Here is a 21,276-nt window from a genome sequence, read left to right as displayed (position 1 = left end):
TACTAATAGAAATTGTTATTTGTTTTACAAGTCTTACCTCTTCGATGTCTTCTTTCCAGTTGTCAACATCCATTTATTGACAGAAAACATTTGGATGAAGCAGCACACACACTACAACAAGTTTAACTATCCATAGTATCAATCCGTGCGTAATTTCAATGAAATTCGTCTGCGTAAAAACCTAAAAATAGGATTTACAGATAATATTTGATACGTGTGTTCAGGTAGTCTGCACCTCGATTCTGGATTGTTTCTGAATCCTCATTCGCGGTGATGCGCCATTGTGCCACGGGACTTTTACGCATAAGGGCTTTTACGCACAGCTGGAGTGGATGATGTGGGTCGACTCCGACAATTATTCTGAGTCACATGCTTAATTTAGAATCATATCTTTGATTGTACTTAACTTTTGTTTGCCTGATGGCCCCTCTCAGAGTGTCATATAGCGTGTTAGATATTATTGCATTATGCATATTACACAGTTTGAAAAGTATTTTAATGTAGCTGGTCGAAAAGAGAATGACTGCTTTACACTGATTGGTATTTAAATGTAAAAATCACACTAACGTAATATTTCATTCATTATATATATTATATATGCAAGTTTAGCCATAATTTCAACAGTTTAGTTTCATTTTCAACAGCAGTCCGTGATTTTAAGAAGTAGCCTATTATATCATACTTTAGAAGAAAAAAAGAAATATATAAATATATCGGATATATGTCGAATGTATCATTTTATGAGAATGGAGTAATGACAGTTGTGTTATAATTATTTCATTATGATGCCTAAATGTTTTTTGTGTACGGTCACATGATGAATTCGACATTAAAGTGATATAAACTACACACAATATTGCAGAATAAGGCTATTTTACAACATAGTTAAATACATTAGCCGATAGAGATTTTCTGAGACTATTTAACACCATATGTTTGCTCAAGGCATTAAGGGCCCCTGTGAAGTTTATACGAAATGTGAATAATCCGGATTAATTTGGCGACCAATTGAGATCGCGTTTTTGAGTTTTTTAAGGCCGCGGGTCCCCGTTGAGCCACCGTAGACAGCAGCACGGCCCGCCCCCAACTCAAAAGTCAGTCAGAGTTGATGATATTAGGAAATCCGTCAATCAGAAAGAGTCAGCATTCTGACCTTTGACACATAGATACAATCTGTTTGACAAGTATGTTTGTCTCATAGACTATATATTGAGTTCACAGTCACTCGGTGTGAGCAGAACATGGTTTTGTTGCGTCCAAAGCCCTCAATGTTGTGGCTCGTTGCTGTTGTTCTGACGGCTCATGTGAGTGAAGCTGCAGGGAAACCGAAACTGATCGAGGATGGGGCGGCCTGTGAGTCCATGGACTCGGCGGCGCTCAGCCTCCGGTCCAGTAAAACCTCCTCCCCGGACGGCCCGGAGCCAGGAGACCCCGCCGCCGCGTTCAGGGTCGCCACTCTGGACGGGGAGTTCTCCTACGAGCCCGGTGCTCAGCGGGGTCCTCTCATCATCCACGCCTTCTCCAACAAGTCTGCCTTCCTGGAGTGCCTGTGGAGCTCGGAGTCGTCCCTGAGCAGCCTGGTGGAGGAGCTCCCCGCCAGCAGCCAGGTGCTCTTCCTGTCGCTGGATGACTCCGCGGTCAGTGACGCTCTGTGGATGAGGGAGCAGCTGCAGAGGGTCGCCATGCGCAGGTGACCCGGGACAGACCTCTACCCTAAGGCACAGTGATGCGAGGATGTTTTATATATCAAGGGAAGACTGTACAAGTGAAAACATATCTTTAACAAAAATATATGTCTGATTATTTGTGCAAAATAGGCAACATCATCCGTTGCAAACATTTCTGAAATATAATTCTTAACCAAAATGATGTAGTAAAAGGTTTTTTTACAGATGGAATTATGGATATCTCTATGTATAACTCAAAGAAGCATAACACAAATGATGTCTATGTTTTAAGGAATAAAATGTTTTTTAAATTAGACTATTAATACATGAACAAACCCCCACTGTTAACACATTTAGAACATAGATACAAATGTTGTGCTTGTTAAGGCTACTAAAGTGTAGAATTCTGACTCAGAGTATGATAAAAGTATTAGATTTTAAAATTCCACACATTTTGTGACACTAGAACGTGAAATAATATGTATTACCATGATACAGCCTCAGTTGACGACTTCTAGAAAGACTGTTATTTTTTCAGTGTGTAGTTTATCACAAATTTCAGTTAGCTCAACCCCAACATATTGGTAACCACTTTGACAAACCACGTTTAACATCCTGCCTGTTTCTGCAGCAATAAGGAGGTTCTGTCCAGGCTGCACTTTTCTCCTGTGCCGGTCTTCGCTCTGGGGAACTGGATCCCCAATGTGCTTTACTACTGGCGCTGCATGGGGCGTGGCTGCGTCTTCTCCCAGGTTGTTTTCAAATCCAAAGGTAAGAGCATCATTGGGAGTGGGACTATCCTTTATTTGTGTAATTTATACATCAAGTAAAGACACTATATCACTCTCATAATCTATGTGTTGCTTTTCCTCAAATAACTTAAAGAGCAACTTGCAGGTTAGAGACACCAGTGAATAAATGTGTAGGAAAATGATGAATACACTAGATTTTCAAAAACATATACAGAAATATACACTACAGTGACACCTGGCGTCGTTTTAGTAAGACATTTTCACTTCCGCATAAAAAAGCCTCCGCACGTGATCTCCCGCGCGTGACGTAACATGGGGGAGAGCGGCCGGTCTAACGTATGAATAAACATGGTTCACAATGCTAGTTTTGACACAGAAGAGGTTGGAAATATATATTCAAATGCATATGATTATAATAATATAATATATGAGCCTGCTATGCGTCCAAGAGACCAGGAGCAGCCAAGGATTAGAAAAAAATAACGGCCATCGGAGAGAAATGGAGCTGTGGTGTGAGGAGAACCAGTGGATAACAGGGCAGCTGTCTTGGTGAGTGACCGGCATTAGCTACAGTTAATGTTAGCTAACGTCAGTCACATCACAACATTGTAAAGTTAGCTGTAAAGTAGTATTGATAATATAGTAACGTTACTGGCAGGACTGTTGATACTGATCCATAACAGAAACTATAGGTTACTTACGTAACCCCAGTTCTCAGAGTAACATGAAGTGAGATGTCTCACTATGGGATGCACCTCAACGCCCATGCAAACAGAAGCATCAATCTCATTACGCCAATCCTGATTGGCTGGTGATCTTGACGTCTACGTCAGGGAATCCACCCACCCTTTAAGTAGCTTGCGCTACGTCGCAGCGTCATTCAAAATAAGCAACTCTTCTCGCTTCGCCTTAGCAAGAAGGGCCGTCTGGTGAGACATCTCACTTCATGTTACTCTGAGAACTGGGGTTACGTAAGTAACCTATAGTTCTCATTCATAACACTCCGTTCGATGTCTCACTATGGGATATTGAAACTCCCGTATTGCTAGACATGCTTATCTCGAAAATCACCAAAACAACCAGAACTTAACAGGTAGAACCATGTCTCAACACGGGGCCCAGCACTGCACGGGCCACACTTGGAGCAGAGACATCTAGCCTGTAAAAGCGGACAAAAGTGAGCAGTGAGGACCAGCTCGCTGCTGCACAAATGTCTTGGATGGAAACACCCTTGAACAAAGCCCAGGATGTAGCCAGTCCACGAGTAGAATGAGCACGCAGGCCCGTTGGTGCCTGCAAACCCTGACTCGTATAAGCCAGAGCAATCGCTTCCACAATCCAGTGGGAGAGCTGTTGCCTGGTAACGGGCTTGCCCTTATGAGGGTTAGCCCAGGATACAAAGAGTTGGTCATTGCATCGAAACTCTCTTGACCTGTCCATATTGGTGCGTAAAGCACGGACTGGGCACAGCAAATTCGGCCACTGGTCCTCAGAGGAACACAGTGGCGGAGGAAATGCCTCAATGTTAATGAGGGTAGATGAGCCAACCACCTTAGGTATAAAGGCAGGGTTGGGCTTCAGCAACATTCTCGTTTGCCCCGGGGCAAACTGAGTGCATGAAGGATGTACAGAGAGCGCATGAATGTGATGCCAGAGCCAGTAACAACACTGTCTTCAGTGACAGGTGTTTCATGTCAGCTTCTTCCAGGGGTTCAAATGGAGGTCGAGTGAGCCCATCTAAAACCACTGCCAAGTCCCATAAGGGCACCAGTGACCTGGAAACAGGGAGGAGCCTGCGAGCCCTTTTCATAAAACGGCAGACCAAGGGATGTTGGCTAGCCGTCTTTCCCTCAAAGCCCACATTGCATGCAGCAATAGCAGCCAGGTACACTTTGATCGTAGAGAAAGCTCTGTGTTTATCAATCAGGTCCTGTAGAAATGATAGAATCACCCCGACAGGACATTGAAAAGAGATGTGTCCTTTTTGAAGGCACAACTCCTCAAACACCCTCCACTTACAGTCATAGAGGGACCTGGTGGAGGAAGCTCTTGCACTCTGAATAGTGTTTATCACCTTCTGAGGGAGTCCCACTGTATTCAGGTTATACCACTCACGGGCCAGGCCCATAGTGCCAAGCGCTCTGGGTGTGGGTGAAAAATCGTCCCCCCCGCCTGAGACAGTATGTCCCTGCGTAGCGGGAGCTGCCACGGCTGCCCGCACAGCAGCTGATATATCTCCGCCAGCCAGTACATTGCAGGCCAGTGTGGAGCTATTAGGATCAGTGTGTGGCGTTGTTCTCTCACTCTGGCCAGAGTTGGGGGTATCAGAGCCAGGGGTGGGAACGCGTACAGAAGGACCGGAGGCCAAGCGTGCGATAGCGCGTCCACGCCTAACGGTGCGTTTAAATCGCGCATTGAAAAGAACAGCTGACATTGAGCGTTTTTTTTTAATGCGAACAGATCCACCGCGGCCCAGCCGTAACGCACCCACAGCTGACTCACAATCCTTGGATGTAGAGTCCAGTCTGCATATAGCGGTGCACCTCTGGACAGCAGATCCGCCCCGAGGTTCATCACTCCTGGTACGTGCGTCGCTCTCAGAGAGAGGAGACGTCCGCAGCTCCATAAGATCAGTTTGCGTGCCAGCATGTGTAACTGGAGAGAACGCAAATCCCCTTGGCGGTTTATATACGATATTGTGGCCGTGTTGTCTGTCCTCACGAGGACATGATGTCCTCTGAGAAAAGGCAGAAAGCGTTTCAGGGTGAGGAACACCGCTAAAAGCTCCAGATAATTTATGTGTGACCGTTGGAGGTCTCTGCTCCAGAGACCCCTCACAGGTCGACCTTCGTATATACCCCCCCAGCCCGTCAGACATGCGTCTGTGGTGACCACCTTCCGCGATAGGACAGCACCCATAGGCACGCCCCGTACTAGAAAAGTCTGGTGCAGCCAGTGGCGCAGTGCCATTACTTATTTCATAGTGACCATCACTCTCCGTGCGCCATGACGCACGGGGTCCAGTCTGAGGGCAGCCACCCAGCGCTGAAATTCCCTCATGTGTAAGCGTCCCAGTCGTACCACCAGGATGGCTGACGCCATGAGCCCCAGTAACCGCAGACATGATCTGAAGAGAACATATTTGCGTGGCTGGAAATGAGCGAGGCAAGCCCTGAAGGCTTTCACTCTCTCTGCTGACAGGCGGGCTGTAAAGGGCACCAAATTCAGGCGTAGGCCCAGGAAGAGTACAGTCTGGGCTGGGCACAACATGCTCTTCTCTGTGTTTATTATGAAACCCAGGTCGAGCAGGTGTTTTACGAGGACATTCGTCTGCGTAATAGCCTCTTGCTCCGACTGTGCGAGAAGGAGCCAATCGTCCAGATAAGTTGCCAGGCGAATACCCTGTTGTCTTAACGGGGCTATCACGGCTTCCGTACATCGTACAAACACTCGTGGGCTGAGAGACAGACCGAAGGGAAGTACTCTGTACTCGTAACAGACACCCTGAAAGGCGAACCTCAGATATTTCCTGTGTGGATAATATACTGGGATGTGGAAATACGCGTCTTTCAGGTCGACTGATGTGAACCAGTCATTTTGGCGCACGAGACGCAACAGAGATGTGTGAGTGAGCATTCTGAATTTGTATCTTTTGAGATATTTGTTCAGAGCCCTCAAATCTAGTATAGGCCGAATCCCGTTCCCTCCCCATTTGGGAACGAGGAAATACTTGGAATAAAAGCCGCTCTGACTCTGTTCGGCGGGTATTATAGATATAGCCTTCTTGTCTAGTAGCGAGAGGATCTCTTGCTCTAGAATATGGGCCGACTCTCCCCGGGCTTGCGAATGCAGAATTCCCGAAAAGTGAGGGCGGGGGTGACAGCGAATTGGAGTCTGTAACCCCGTGTTATTGTCTTGAAAACCCAAGCAGAATCTGTGAGCATCCTCCACTTTTCGCTTCTCAAAGCGAGTGGAGATGTCACATCTCTGTCGTCTGCCCTCTGTGTCTTTATTTGTTGTGTTATGGGGCCCTCTAGTGTCTGAACACGATGGTACCCCAGGTTGACAACCCCTGTCGACACTGCCCATGCGCGTGGCGGTGATGCCTTCACAGCCCCGTCCATCGTCCGCCTTCTGAGAGAGGTAGCAGCCACTCTTAGAAGGGGGGTAGACGTCAGACTGTTTATTGTTTTTATTGTCTTTCTTTTCATTTTTATTGACTGCGCCCTTGGCTTCAAGCCTGGAAACGACAGTGGAAAATGATTTATTAAAAGACAATATTGATGACATGTGCAGCGGAGCTTGCTGTCGTTGATGTTAAGTCCATTTCCCTCATGGCGCGAACTTGAGAATGACGTTCTGACATCACTCGAGGCGGCGGGAAGATGGGGGCATGGTTGTACCCTGGAAACACATGAGCATCTAACACTGGAACGTGTTCTGGAGCTGGAGAACAGGGAACTTCCAGCTCCTTTATCGAGGAGAGGAGAGGAGGCTGTCAGGCCGCCCTCTTCTTCTTCTTCGTCTGGTGGCTGAAAGTCTGGGCCGGCTGTGCCTGAGCGGCTGCTACCGGAACCGGAGACTTTCTTGGCCAGCCCGTCCTCGCCTCGTGTCTGGGCTGGAGACCCGGGGCGGGCTGTGGCCTCTGCTGTTTCGGGATCTTGAAACGGGCAGGACGTGAGGCAGCCTGAGCGAAGGACTGCCGCGGGCCGTTGAAGGCGGCAGCTGGACCCTTCAGGGAAGACAAAGCTGGAGAGCCTCATCCTCCTTATTTTTGGACTCACACCGCTGCTGCATCGAAGCTAGAGCGGAGCCAAATATGCCCTCGGGAACAATAGGCATGTCCAAGACGTCCTCTTTTTCCCGTTCTGGAAGGTTCGTCAGGGTAAGCCACCTGGCTCTCTCCTGTACCACCATTATCCCCAGTGCTTTGCCGTGGCTTGGACTACACAGCGCTGCACACGGAGGCAAATGTCCATGATCGCTCCGATTTCGTCCCACACGGCAGGCTCAGGTTTGACCGTCATGTCCTCGCAGAGCTCCGCCTGGTAGGCGGTCAGCAGCGAGGAGACGTTGAGCGCCCTGGTGGACAAAGCTGCGGCTTTATAGGCTCGTTCGGTCATTGCTGACTGGAAGCGGTCTGCCTTTGCCGGTAACGTGGGGTTCCTGCTTGGTGCCGAAGCCAGCCGCGGTTGGAGGTGGGCTGCCACCAGCGGCTCCATGGGCGGCATGCGGAGCAGGCCGAGCTTCTCCATGCCGTCACAGTCCAAAGAGGAGGCACCCTGGATTGGGGCCTTGTTGCTGAAAGGGCGGTCTCTCCACGAGACCGACACCTCGTCCAGCATCTCTGGAAAGACTGGGAGAAGCTGCTTCTTCATCCTCGCTGCTTGGGGCAAGTTCTTCCCCTCATAGCGAGATCTGGAGGTCTCCTTGGCCACTTCAGGCCAGGGGATGTCCAGTCTGGACGCAGCGTGTTGGCACACGGCCTGCAAGTCCTGACTGAGGCAGGGCAAAGCTGGTGTGCTTTCGCCCGGGGGAGCGGACATCGCCTCCGGCTTGGCAGCCTGGGCAGATGAAACGAACTGAAAAGAGGAACTCAGAGGCTTCCTCTTCATCCTCCTCCATATAATCCAGCTGTAGGACATCCTCCGCGGGTGGAACCACGGTGAGGTCCAGCTGGGAGCCCCAGCTTGACACAGCGCGGGGCTCCGCTCTCGCGGCTCTTGCCGCCACCGGGCCCCAGCCTGACACGGCGCGGGGCTCCGATTCCGCGGCTACCGCCGTTGTTGAGCCCCAGCCTGACACAGCGCGGGGCTCAATCTCCGCGGCGGTCGCCACCATGTCCCGATTGCCGGCCGGCAAATCAACGGACATGAAGGGGTCCTGTCCCGACAGGCTAGCTTGGCGCGCTAGCCGTCGGCGGAGGCTCTTGATGGTGAAGCGGGCACAATGCCCGCACGAACCGGGGGTATCGATAGCTTCCTGGGCGTGTTCCAGCCCAAGGCAGGACGAGCAGACCTGGTGTGAGTCCGTGCTCGAGATCTTAAACCCGCAGCCGGTGACAGATGCCGGAAGTACTTGCCACTGCCTGCAGATGCCACGAAATGAGCCAGGCCCTACTGGAGAAACAAACGCTAGCTCCGGTCCTTTTCCTGTTAGGGAAACTGTGGACTCGATGTCCTGACAGGCTCGAGTTTGTGCAACCTGCACAAACACAAGCTCACCATGATTACAAATGGTGAAATGCAATGTAAAATTACTGAGAAAATACCAGCTCACTAAATCACAACCGCTCAAACCAACTACAAACTACTACCGCGGATTGGGCAGAGAACGAGTCCGAGAAATTTGCTCCCCCATGTGACGTAATATGACGCGTTTTGACGTATGACCTTTTCCTCTGAATTCCTGCCCTTATGTCTTGTAAAACATATCAAATCCTGCATTAACATTTTTAATTGTAATTTTCAGGCAAGGTTAAGCATAAATGTAGTAAAAAAAAAACCTGCAAGTTGCTCTTTAATACTGTCTTTACTTTGCCCACAATATGGTTGCTTTGTTTTCCTGTAAAATAGGATTTTCTTTGAAGGAAACATCCCTTAAAGTCTCCTGTAATATGAAAGAGGCGAGCAAGTTCCTATTTTTAAATCATTTTTAAGTTGTTGTTTTTTTCTTCTCACAGAGTGGCACATGCCTATAATCATCAAGAGACTTGATGCTCGGTACGATTGGCTCTCAGTGCGCTGGGATCATAGGACGTATCTGCTGACGGATGCAGGCGACGGGTGTGAACCTTCCCCCTCGGTGGAGGGTGCTCTGGCCTGGGTGTCTGAGGGCGGCTGCTCCTTCTTCACTAAGGTCTGATGGTTTCAGCACATCTATTTAACACATCTGTATTGTGTTTAATCACATCTACTTTACCATAAAACATAAAAACCTTCACTCCTTCCATCCGTCTGAGAAGTGATTCTGTACTGAAATCACAGTCATACTCCTATTCGCCAGATAAAACAAGAGGAAAAATAACAGGAAGTCTGCAAAGATACTTTTTGCCCTTTGGTTTGTGACTTGACTTGTGGGCTTTGGCTTAGGATATAGAGTATGGTCATCCTTTAATTGCATGGTTGGTGGTATGTAATTACCACTATTCAACCACCAAATATTTTACAAGTGTTGCAGCTTTTTCACTGTGACATGAATTGCTGTTTTTTCTGCTGTTCTCTATCCCTGCATATTGAAAATCCTTGGATTAAATATTTGAGCTTTTTGGGCAAAACAAGCTTTTGAAGGAGTATCCTTAACTTGGGGTAAATGGAATCTGCATTTCTCACAAACCTTTAATGAACTTAATCAATAGAATAATAAACGGAGTTAAGTGATAATAAAAATAGCCCTTTGTCTCAATTCTGCTGCTTTTCCGTATTTTTTTAATGTTTTTCTAAACACACAGGAAGTATTGACCTTTATCTGATATGATGACTTCATTAACTCTGACCTTCCAGGTGCAGAGCATGACTAAATCCAACGCCTCCGGTGTCCTTGTCTACACTCTGCCCGGTAACCCGATCCAGGACATGAACTGTGTCGGGGATGAGTGCGACACTACGCTGGCCATCCCTGCTGCCATGGTGCATCTAGAGGTTTCCGTCGCCCAGGCGCTCCAGTAAGGCCGAGTCACCAGGAGGATTAGACGCTTCCTCACTTTGATGATTAATAGCCTTGAACATAGATTAACTGAACACTTTAAAGGTTGAAGCAAATCATCTCTTAAATCTGTTTGCTTCCTCTTTAATTAATGAAGCTGCTGTCACAACTTATACCAACGTTTCCAAAATAATTGATAAGCTCTTCAGGGGGAAAGTGTTATCTCCTAAAAATCATCTTTCCATATCTCTCTGGGTTTGAATTATCTGCTGATTTAGGCTCATTGTAAATTGTTTGAAAGTTTGTACCATCATGTTTACATTTGACATCTTTTTTGAATTTGTCTTTTCTAGGTTTGGACAGCCGGTGTTTGTGTCCTTCCAATACACTCCGTCCCCAAACTTCTTCATCAGTATTGACCATCAGGGGCTGCTGGCTGAGATGGGCTGGTTCATTTACCCCTCATTCAGCTTCATCAACTGGCAGGCACAGTGGTAAGGATACAAATGAAGGTCTGAATGGATACATTTCATGTTTATATTCACGCAAATTATCAGAATAATGTATCTGCACTTCAGATGATGAGGGGATTCCCTGAGGGGAAAGTGTTGAGGGGCTTTTTGAATGTCTGTTCTTGAGAATCAGTCTGGTAAACTAGGAACTGCAGACAGATTATTTTTATTAGGGATTGTAAGGGAAACTTCTGCAGCAATGGAGAGTCAGGACTCAGAGATACACGAGGAGAGTTGGAGCTTTGATGTCAAACACTGGTAGTTTATTACAAGTCAACGGTAGTAGAATAAGACTGAAAACATTCAATCACAATGATTGCTCAGCCATCATAATAGAAAATCATCTCTCATCAATGTTTGGATCATCTGTTGTCAAAAGCACAATAATGAACACACATAAAACACAGATGCATAATAGCAAAAACATCTATTTAAATTCAGGACCATAAGAGATCCAGCTAAGGTATACACTTCACAGTTGTGATTTGATCAATCTGTAATCTGCAAAATTGCAGTGTCTTCAATTTAGGATTACTTTACGTTTACTTCATTACATATTAAATCAAAAGACTATGGCATGTTACATAATTACATTACTTCAACTATCAATCATTATGTCATTTCAAAATCTGAAGGGAAAATTAAACAATTCTCAAAATGTTTAACAATCTGAAAAGGAAAAGTTAGTCAAATATTCAAAGACATTTGTAAAAACCTGGAAAGGAAGGTTTAAACGTTTAAAACTTGAACCATCATTTTAGGTCTGTCTGTGCATGGGTAATACATTGAAGAGCAGTGTTGTTAAGCCTGATTGCTGGACAATTAAGGATAGTAACATTATCTGTTATAATATTAGAAATATCTTATTGTTCAATACCTTTTATAATCTGAAAATATCAATTAATTAATTTTGTTTAGTGTGAAAGTGTAATCTGATCTGACAAAATATATTTATCACCACTATTTAACACATGTCTGTTCATCGGAAATATAAAAACAATCATTAAATGTACATCTGTAAACATCTGGTCATTCAATTCAAATGTTATCTTTGAGGGCTGGAAGAACATGTCCTCCTGACTCGTTCTCCTCCTCTCTTTATGACACAGAATGTCTGGTGTGTAAAGGCATCCTGATACTGTATAGATTAGCACTGAGGTGCTGATTGGCTCAAAACTCTTCTTCATCAGAGCGCCATATTTCAACCCCCCCCCCCCAATTGCTCTGCTTTTGTGTGGCTCATTCAGTGAGCACTGTAGTTGATCCCCCAGTGAAATGGAGGCTCATCTGCCTGCATTCCTTCTGCTATCTGCTTGAGAGCAGTGCAACTGCCTATTCCCAGTGGCACATCCAGACGCCCCCCTGTGATGGGAGAGGTTAGGAAGACATCTGCTCCTCCAAGAAACATGGAACCTTGTATTATAGAAGCCTCTGAAGCCCTCGCTCGTTCTGCAGGGTTGTCTGCTTGAGCCCACCGAGCAGAAAGATGAAGAAGCATCCCATCTCATCAGAAAGTTGAAGATTAGAATCCTCTCATCTCGAACGACCTCGTGCCTCCTTGCCCGTTTCTGGGGGTGCTCTCTGCAGCCGAAGAGTGTGACCCTCTCTCTCTGACCCTTGGCCTTCAGAGCTGTCCTAGTTATTGGGTTAACACTTGATAGGGATGTTTTCCTGAGTGAAGACAACTCAAGGAAATGGATTAGCACATTATCATTCAATTACAAAAATAGGATAGGCCCCTCAGACTTATTTGGGAGCCTTCCTGACACATGCACATGCATACAAATGTAAGGTTTGTGTTAGTCATTTAACATGCAAGAATCATATACTCATCAGTCCAAAGCAGAGAAATGTTATTTTAAGTTAAAGGTGAGCTCGTCCCTGTGGATATAACCCCTTCTCAATGATTCTAAATGTTATATTAATTTACCATTTACCGTTTGATAAAAGATTAGTTTATCAGAAATACATTTCCTCTTCCATAAAACATAGGTTTGAGAAATAAATGTTCCAATATGAAATCAATTACTCAATATAATTGACTCTCCCCTCCCTTTTCTTACATATGTCACATATGTAATAACAACGTAGGATTCTATTTAAACATGGTATTGTCTATAAGCTATTAATCGAGAAGACTCAGTATCAGTATGCAACTCGCAAATATCTCTTCTCTCTTTCCTATCCCTCTCTTCCCTCTTCCACATCTCTCTCTATTCTCTCTTCCTCATTCCTCACTTCCCCATCTCTTTCTTCTCTCACTTCCCCATCTCTTTCTCTTCTCACTTCCCCATCTTTCTTCTCTCACTTCCCCATCTCTTTCTCTTCTCACTTTCCCATCTCTTTCTTCTCTAATTTCCCCATCTCTGTCTTCTCTCACTTATGTTAGATATGAAATAAAACATACGAGTCCATGTAAGCATGGTATAGATCATAATCCATTACTCGAGAAGACTCAGTATCACCTGTGTGCAGCTTACAAAAAAACAATTGTGAGAAACATATATTATGCAGGAAATGCATACCTTTGTTGAAAAAACAAAGCATAGCCGATGCAGGAGGAAAAGCTTCAACCCCCTTAACATCTGAGTTACCACTGAAGGCATAGCATGAATGATAGTGGGCGTCTGAGGGTGTTATTACTGAGAAATGTCAAACAAATTCAAAACCTTACATTTGAAAACAGGTTTGCATTCCTCCACTTAAAGGTGGGGTAGGTAAGTTTCAGAAACTGGCTCGAGATACACTTTTTGTTATATTCCATGGAATGCTCTTAACATCCCGATAGCAATGAATATTTGAAGTGCTTTGACAAAAAATCCATAAAAAAATGCCATCTGTGTGTAATACTGTAAAAAGCACGACCAATCCGTTTAGCCGGCCCGGCTAAACGGATTGGATTGCCGCCCTGTCTGTCAGCCTTCCATCTTGTGCACGCACAAATGTATCTCGTGCCCTCATTGGGCGTGCCGTCATTGGGCGTGCATTGCAGCAGTACTTCAATGACTCGCCAGCAACAGGCGGCCACTTTCACCAGTCTGCTGCCGTCATGTGCGCGTTCATGTGTGTTGGAGGAGGTGCTCTGTAAGGAAGTCTGAAGGAAGGGGTGGATTCTTTTCGGCTGTGTACTTTCAAATTTTAGTGCACTCGAGCCGGTTTCTGAAACTTACCTACCCCACCTTTAAGGTGACGTTATCATTGGAAACAATAAAAACGAACTGTTTTGATGTAGAATCTATCAATTGAATCGTCAGAGCAGAACAGAATGGTTGTATTGTAGCCTGAGTTTCGTGCAGCCTCTAGTTTTACTAGGTGGAAACATTGTCTATATAATGTGAAATACATTTAGAACTAGACAGTAAGAGGCCCCTGACATTAGGCCTATACTAAAAATAGTAGGGCTTTTAACAGCTTGCCAACTTACAGGCATCCTCTGCATAGCAGTATGAATAAACTTAAAAAAACAAACAACCCACTCTGTGGTAACGAGAGTCATATTTCTGACCCAAATGCCCTAAGTGAAGCCGTTAGTCTCATCTGACTAACCCAAGGGTTGGTGGTGGTGGTGTGACAGGGAGGCTTCCAAGTGTTCAAAGCAGAGGTCAAGCTTTCAGTTCATGGCTCGGTGGGGGGAGCAGACCCACGTGAGACAGTATCAACGGCTGTAATGTTCAGTTTGAGGAGCGTCATTCTCTCTGGGAGCAGGAAATGGTGTCCATTCTCGGACCAGACCATTAATGTAATTTCATGTAGAGCAGCCATAGCATCTCTGTGACTGCACTCAGCCGGACTTTAGCAGGGTAGAACTGGGTGACTCTTAGTGAAGCCGTCCAAGGCCATAGACTAAATGGAACCACGTACCAACAAAAAGGACACAAGATCATCAATGTCTCTCTTTACCATTGGCCTAATCATAAAACAAATTAGTGGAAAAAAGATGTGGAACACTAATCCATCATCATGTGAAATGTTGAGTTAATTTAAATAATTACCTATGGGTTGAAATCAAATTAACATTAACATTAGAACTAAAGTCAGTCAAAATTGGACGTGCACGGATCAGAATCTAAGCAATACACAATTTCCCCAGCTCTGTAATGAAAAGGATAACAAGATTAGGTACATTACGGGAGTATTAAAACACCCAAACATGCACACGTATCTTATTCTAGTAGAGATTAGAGGACAGCTCTAATGTTGTGAACGAAATCATCAAGTCAAAGTTTTAGCTATTCTATCTTGAATTACTAATAACTCTAAAGAAGGCAACAATTTACAAAGTGGATAAGGCGAATACTCATCCAAAGTATGTGCACTCATGTGTGTGTGTGGGGGGGTGTGTGTGTGTGTGTGTGCGTGGGTGTGTGTGTGTAAGCAGCTTGTCTGCCCAAGGTTTAAAACATTTGGGACAGCAGTGAGAATGTTTATGAGAAACAATTCGTAGCTTAGACTGAACTCGAAGGAAACTAGACTGGAATTTTTTTTTAAGAAATCAAAACAGTTGGGTGAATACTTTCTTTATGGTATTTAAATTGGGCCAAGTAGAACCCCTTCATGGATTTGGCTTGCAACACAAAGTGATACTGATCTCTGTCTGTTAGGATTTGGAAGTCTCATGATTTATTGTGTGGGCCTGTGAAGGAGAGGCCCAGGGAAAACAACATCTATCTTGGAACTGCAATTACTTATCTTAAAGAGATTGCAACATTATACTCCTTTAAAAAAAAATTGCTCAATTAATTTAACACATTTATTATGCACACAATAAAAACCTCAACAAATATATTGATCCTGGCTTAACCAGCGACCTTTACTCTATTGTTCATAAGCTCAGTAGTTTAACAACTATTAGAATTGTAGTAATGTCTGTAGACCAATTGTACTAGAAATAATTTGAAACAGTTTAATAAAGAATGTTAAACTATATTTAAAAACTGTAATTGAACTTCAACTTATATTAATTATCTGATTCCAGTGGCCAGTTGGAATAGACAATCAACAAAGTTTCCATTTTGCAGCAACAACGCAAAAGGTTTCAACAACAATTAGTATTATGTCTGAGTCTAGTTCTGTCTTGCTTTGTTTCGGAATGTGTTCAATACATTAGGTTTTTTATTCATTATTACCATACAATACATAGATTAAGAATAAATGAAACAAATAATACAACATTGACCTAATTGAGCAGATTTTTTTGCAACCCTGATCTCCTCAGGCAGGTATTTACGACCAGCAGTGATGCCTCTGAGGGTCTCAGGGTGTAAGACGGGGCATAGGGTTTATACAAGTTCACAAAGATATCTTAACATACCAGCAATACAATTTAAAATGTATTGTTAAATCAATATCATCTTATTTTCTTCTTACACCTACAGCGCACACCCTGAACAGTGTGCTTCTTGTTTACATTTTCCTCTGCACACTCAGATGCAGGACATAAAAACACTCTTTTGCTATTTATTTTCATTTTGCAGCACATTTATACTATAATATATAATTTTGCTTTACATCTTTACATTATTTATTTTTCTCAAGTCATTTACTTTTGGTGAGATAACTAAAGTTTAGTTCATTTTACCCTGGCTATGGACTGATTCATTATTAGTTGTTACAAAGCATACACAAGACGGCGGGTAGACAAACCAATATAGACCCCCCATACAAACAATTAGACAAACAAACATGAACTCGTAATAAACACCAGCGTGACAGCAAAGCTAATCCAGCTCAATTTAGTCCGAATTAAGAGGTTTCAGAGGGGGTGGGGAATTATAGATGGGGCGCCTTGACTCACGCGTCCACCCTTGTACAAGTGCTAAGATCGTGCCTGAAGACCGTCCAAAAGCGATAACTAGCTTATCCTCTTGCGACACCACTACTCTATTCTATTCTAGCGCTATGATCCCCCGACCAGGAGAACATAGACTTTTTTCCGCTACCCTTTCTCTCCAACAACAGCACAGTTAACTGTAGTCCTACATGACCAGCCTATACACCCGCCATCGTGTTCATCACAACGATGAAACACAGTTTTGTTCTACACTTGCTTGCCACTGCCCACCCGTGATCAATTAGCCTATCATTTTATGTATGCACCCCGGACCACCACCAGCTCTTCCAGCAATAATGTAGGGAACGCTTCCAAGCAACGTAGAAAATGTTCCTCCAGCAGAGTAGAGAGCTGTGGCGCATCGGGTGATGCACACACCTCGCGCTGCCCCGGCCTTACCAGCAATGTAGAAGACGGTCACAAACAACGAGTGCTTTTAGACCATCTCGTTTTTAATAGAGACGGCCGTGGTGTGAGTTAAAGATATAGACAAAAAGCTGTGACTTTCTTCCTCTCAGCTGCACGGCTGCAGCCACCCAGACACGGGGGGATATTTACACACACCCCCACGGCTGCTTCTGCAGCCGTGTTTAGAGAGGCAATGGGGGGAAATATCTCGGGCTGCTTATTTTTAACTGCTGTGTTGGCCGCTGAAACCCCCAGAATTCGGCGATTTGTCCAATACAAATCTTTACATTGCTTTCAAACAGAAGTTCCACTTTACTGATGTATTTCTTTAAGGTTACTCTGAACATAAGCTGTGCATGCTTGTATGGTACTTTCGTCCCAAGCAGCATGCACAGAGGCAATCAGCCAAATGTTCATTAACCAAAAAATGAAACACAACTGCTCAGTTTCACAGGTAATTTTAGGATACCGTCAATCACAGATTCTGGTAAGGCAATGTCCAAATGTGGATTTGAAATTACACTTACCAGTTCTGAAGATGTGTTGGTATCCTGCCGACAACGCCAATTTGTAAGGGAAACTTCTGCAGCAATGGAGAGTCAGGACTCAGAGAGACACGAGGAGAGTTGGAGCTTTGATGTCAAACACTGGTAGTTTATTACAAGTCAACGGCCGGAGAATTCATATCACAAGTCACAGCAGCAAAAGGTTCTGACTGCACGGGTGGGTTGTCATGTCAATTCTCCCTAGCCTATCTCTCGATAGACCTTTTAACTAGTTTACAGAGAGTTAATCAGCATATTGGGGGAGGCGTAAACATCTGTGGAGCTACAGGAGATGTCTCTCCCATCTCTGGAGCTTAGAAGCTAGCGTTCTCACACTCGCAAAACCTCCCTATGCCCTGTAGGTCAAGCTGTAAAACCTAGTATCAACATACGACTGCATTATCACATTCCTTACGGAAGATAAGGAGCAGGGCTGATCGTAAATGTAAACACACAGTAAATGTTAAATATCTTAGGAGTAAGGAAGAATTATTATTTGACACTTAGGAAGAGAGAAGAAATATTCTCTAACAGGGATCATAAAGTAAAATTGTACAAAGTGCAAACGGCAAATATGTTCAGTATAGTTTAGTAATTTTTACTTTGAGTCTCTTGAAATAATCTTTAAATGTATAAATAATACACAATCTAATTATTCAAAATTTTAAAACAAAATGTCTACCATTTCTTTTTCTACAAATCAATGTTTTTCAGAAATGTGAAATTGAGGTGTATACCTTCCATAGTAACATCTCTACATAATCATTGTAACAGTTTCCATGTGCGAAAAGTAAATGTTGACATTCATCTTTTTTTTTCTCTCTCTTTCAAGGTTTGATTTTTATGCAGATCTTCAGACCAAACTTCAAAGTCCTGCAAAGATTATTTCAGTCTTTGACAAAGTCCTAATGCAGGGGGAGAAAGGAGCAGTGGCTACAGTCGACCTGCCGCTAGGTAACCCCAGCAACTATATGTACGACTGATGCTATTCCTCAAGTTCTGGTGTCCAGTTGCACAGTGAAATTAGTAACAGAAGGGAAACTAGAAATGTGCAAATAATCTTACCGTTTATTGCAGGTTTTACGCATTTGTCTGTGTAGCTGTTGTATGCAATGGCTATCAAATAGATTTAAGTATAACTTTGATGATAAAATCAATGTTATGGGCAGCGACGTGCAGTCAGGGGAGGCAGGGGAGGCAGAGCCTCACCTGTCATACTCCAATGTAACGGAAAAACAACTAAAGAAAAACTAAATAGTAATAATAATAATAACATGTCTCCACTGATCTGTGTTGTAAGTGTGATTTATGTATGATTCCAATCGCTTTTTATAGTCAAAATCAGCATATTGGCCGAGCTCCGCTACAACTCCTACATGGGAGCGATGAGGAGTGAGGCAGGGACTATGGAAGCAAACAAGAGACAGAAGTATTTGAATTTTATTAGACACCGAATTTATAGCATTGAAAATAATTACTTTGAAAATCATGAATCTGAATTTGTTTTGCTCCGAATTTATCTATGTGAAATAAAAATGTAAAAATTCAAGTTAAAACAATTTGAATGTTCAAATTCAGATCCCAAAAATTCAAGTGAAAAAAATTCGACGTCAAATATTTCGGTGTTTAAAATTCGATGTCAAAAAATTCGGTGTGTAAAATTCAACGTCAAAAATTGCGATGCAGCCTCATCCGGGCTACTCAGACAGGATAAGCAATCGAGCCCTAATGCAATCAAACCGACTTCTGGCCTATCAGAGCCAAGCGGCAAACCCCGGGACAGTGCGGTGAAGCCCAATGCTGCAAACTGTAGGCGATGGATGCAGATGGGAGCAATTCCCGTAGACCCTTTGTTAAAATGTCCAACTTAAAAAATGAACATGTTTCTAGCCTGGATCTACAAAAACATATTCTGTATATAGTTAGATTCCCCCTTCATGACAACGGGACTGCTGCTCCTAGCTCCTCTCTGCTAGCTCCGTTAGCTCCGTGATGCTACAGCGGCTCAGCTCATGAGGAGAACACTACTTGAACTCGGCAGTGTTTGTTGTGTTGGTTCCTGGTGGACTATTCGTCCTGCAAATATAGGATTTATCTGCGGTTGAAACAGACCGTCCATGAATGCAGTTTCTTCGGTAAGTCAACCCTGCGTACTTTATGTTATGTTACTGGTGTTTTTATTAAGCTAACGTTAATGAATGTTTAGAGTTGGGGTAGCATTTGAGCAATCGTAGCTCCATCTGTGCTAACGATGCTATGCGTAGCATCCAAGAGTGTAAAACATTAAGTGGGATGCTACTGTATACCAAAAGGCTTCTGTGCGAGGTTGCTAAAATAAGGTCATCCTTGTACGTTAGATAGTTAGTTTGCTATTTAGGTTACTGTATGCATTGTTAAGGTTCATTTAAATTCGCTATGCTCTACTATAGCATAAAATAGACTAGCTAACGTCAACGTATTGTTGAAGAGAGGCTTAGTTTATATTAAATCAACCTCACAATGAAATATGTGTATCTTTAAAATATGAACGTCACATTTCAAGATAATAACGCTCCCTTAGATATTGTAATATGGTTTGTTGAACTGGAGTTATTTATTGCAGCTAACCGCCTATCCGACGAACGACCCAAACATTGTTGTTTTTAATATTATTACCAATGCCTCTTTTAATTGTATTATCATCACACTTGAGAAACAGCCTTATCGTGGCTGTACAACGGAACATGTAACTTAATGCCTGCATTTAAGGACGATGAATAGCGTAGTCAATGCTTTAGTGACAAGGAAATGATTTGTTTAAATATGATATATAACGTTATCTGTGACTTCAGTGGAAATTAAGCTTATCCATTGCATTGCATTTGTTCAATAGGTTTGTGTCTTACCCTTACGTGTGTGATACATATGAATATGGCATATGAAAACAAATTAATTTGACTGACTCATGAAAACCTCGTCCAAAGTAACAGTAAAATAAAAAGGACCTACACAATAATACTCAATCAAACTGATACAGTATAAGGACTGTGATATCCAGCCATTTCTTAAGTATAACAATAAGATTATGACCTGTTTTTAAAAGAAGATAACAAGTTGTTTGCATGGAAAGAAGTCTGTAAGCCACGCATGTAACTTTACATCTGTTTGTTCAAAGTCTCCTTAAGGTGATCCAGACAGGCTGGACCAGAGGAGGAGAGACAGATCTGGACTCCTAGCAGCAGAGAACTTCAGCACGGATTCCAAGGTACACCTTTTTCATACTTTACAAAGAATGCATAAAGTAATGACTCTAATACACTGATATACATGCCATTAAACATGACTGAATACTAGATCACCTACACATCAGTGATGTTGAGTGGAATTTATTAGCAAAAGGTTACATTTACATTTTACCAAGCAACATCACATAGTGAGAGCTGCGACCCTTTGTCTTTCAGTGAGACAACAGAGCAAGCTTCCACAGTTGCACTAAGTTTTGATAACAGTTAAATATTATTTTAATAATACATTTATTTCAATGTTGATGAATTTAGAACGGTTTATTCATAACCTGATTATCTTTGTACTACACATTCAAATAAAAATAAAATCATTATATTTATAGCCCCTGAAGAAACAAACACACCTCTTTCTTAAATAACACACTTGCTCTGCAATAATATGTTTTTTGATATTTCTGTTAGGAAAGGACACGCCTGAGAGACAGGACTGCTTCACCATGTTCTCTTTCTCTGAGGGTCCAGAAGAACATCCAAGAGGGAAAGGAGAAGCTGATGTGATGAGATTTAAGAGCAGTACAGGACATTAAGAGACAGAGAATAGTTTTGTAGTCCAACAGGAACTTCATTTGTGTGTTGTTTTGTGTTTTACGTTGCACCTCAGAAACAGTGTGATTATTGTCAGGCCTATAAAGTT

General features: G+C 43.4%; 1 protein-coding gene across 1 annotated transcript in view; it reads left to right on the top strand.

The window, feature by feature from the left end:
• Nucleotides 1–1,072: 1,072 nt before the first annotated feature.
• si:dkey-256h2.1 overlaps nt 1,073–21,276 on the top strand; it is a 30,911-nt gene continuing 10,707 nt past the window's right edge. The window contains exons 1-6 of the mRNA XM_034211481.1: nt 1,073–1,690; nt 2,299–2,438; nt 9,102–9,277; nt 9,922–10,082; nt 10,417–10,557; nt 18,191–18,312. Coding sequence (XP_034067372.1) covers nt 1,242–1,690; nt 2,299–2,438; nt 9,102–9,277; nt 9,922–10,082; nt 10,417–10,557; nt 18,191–18,312 — 1,189 coding nt within the window. The 5' untranslated portion in view covers nt 1,073–1,241. The remainder of the gene's footprint in view (nt 1,691–2,298; nt 2,439–9,101; nt 9,278–9,921; nt 10,083–10,416; nt 10,558–18,190; nt 18,313–21,276) is intronic.

This window comes from Gymnodraco acuticeps, unplaced genomic scaffold, assembly GCF_902827175.1.
Source record: "Gymnodraco acuticeps unplaced genomic scaffold, fGymAcu1.1, whole genome shotgun sequence".
NCBI lineage: Eukaryota > Metazoa > Chordata > Actinopteri > Perciformes > Bathydraconidae > Gymnodraco > Gymnodraco acuticeps.
The sequence above is the reverse complement of the archived record's forward strand: the minus strand, read 5'-3'. Positions and strand labels throughout refer to the sequence as shown.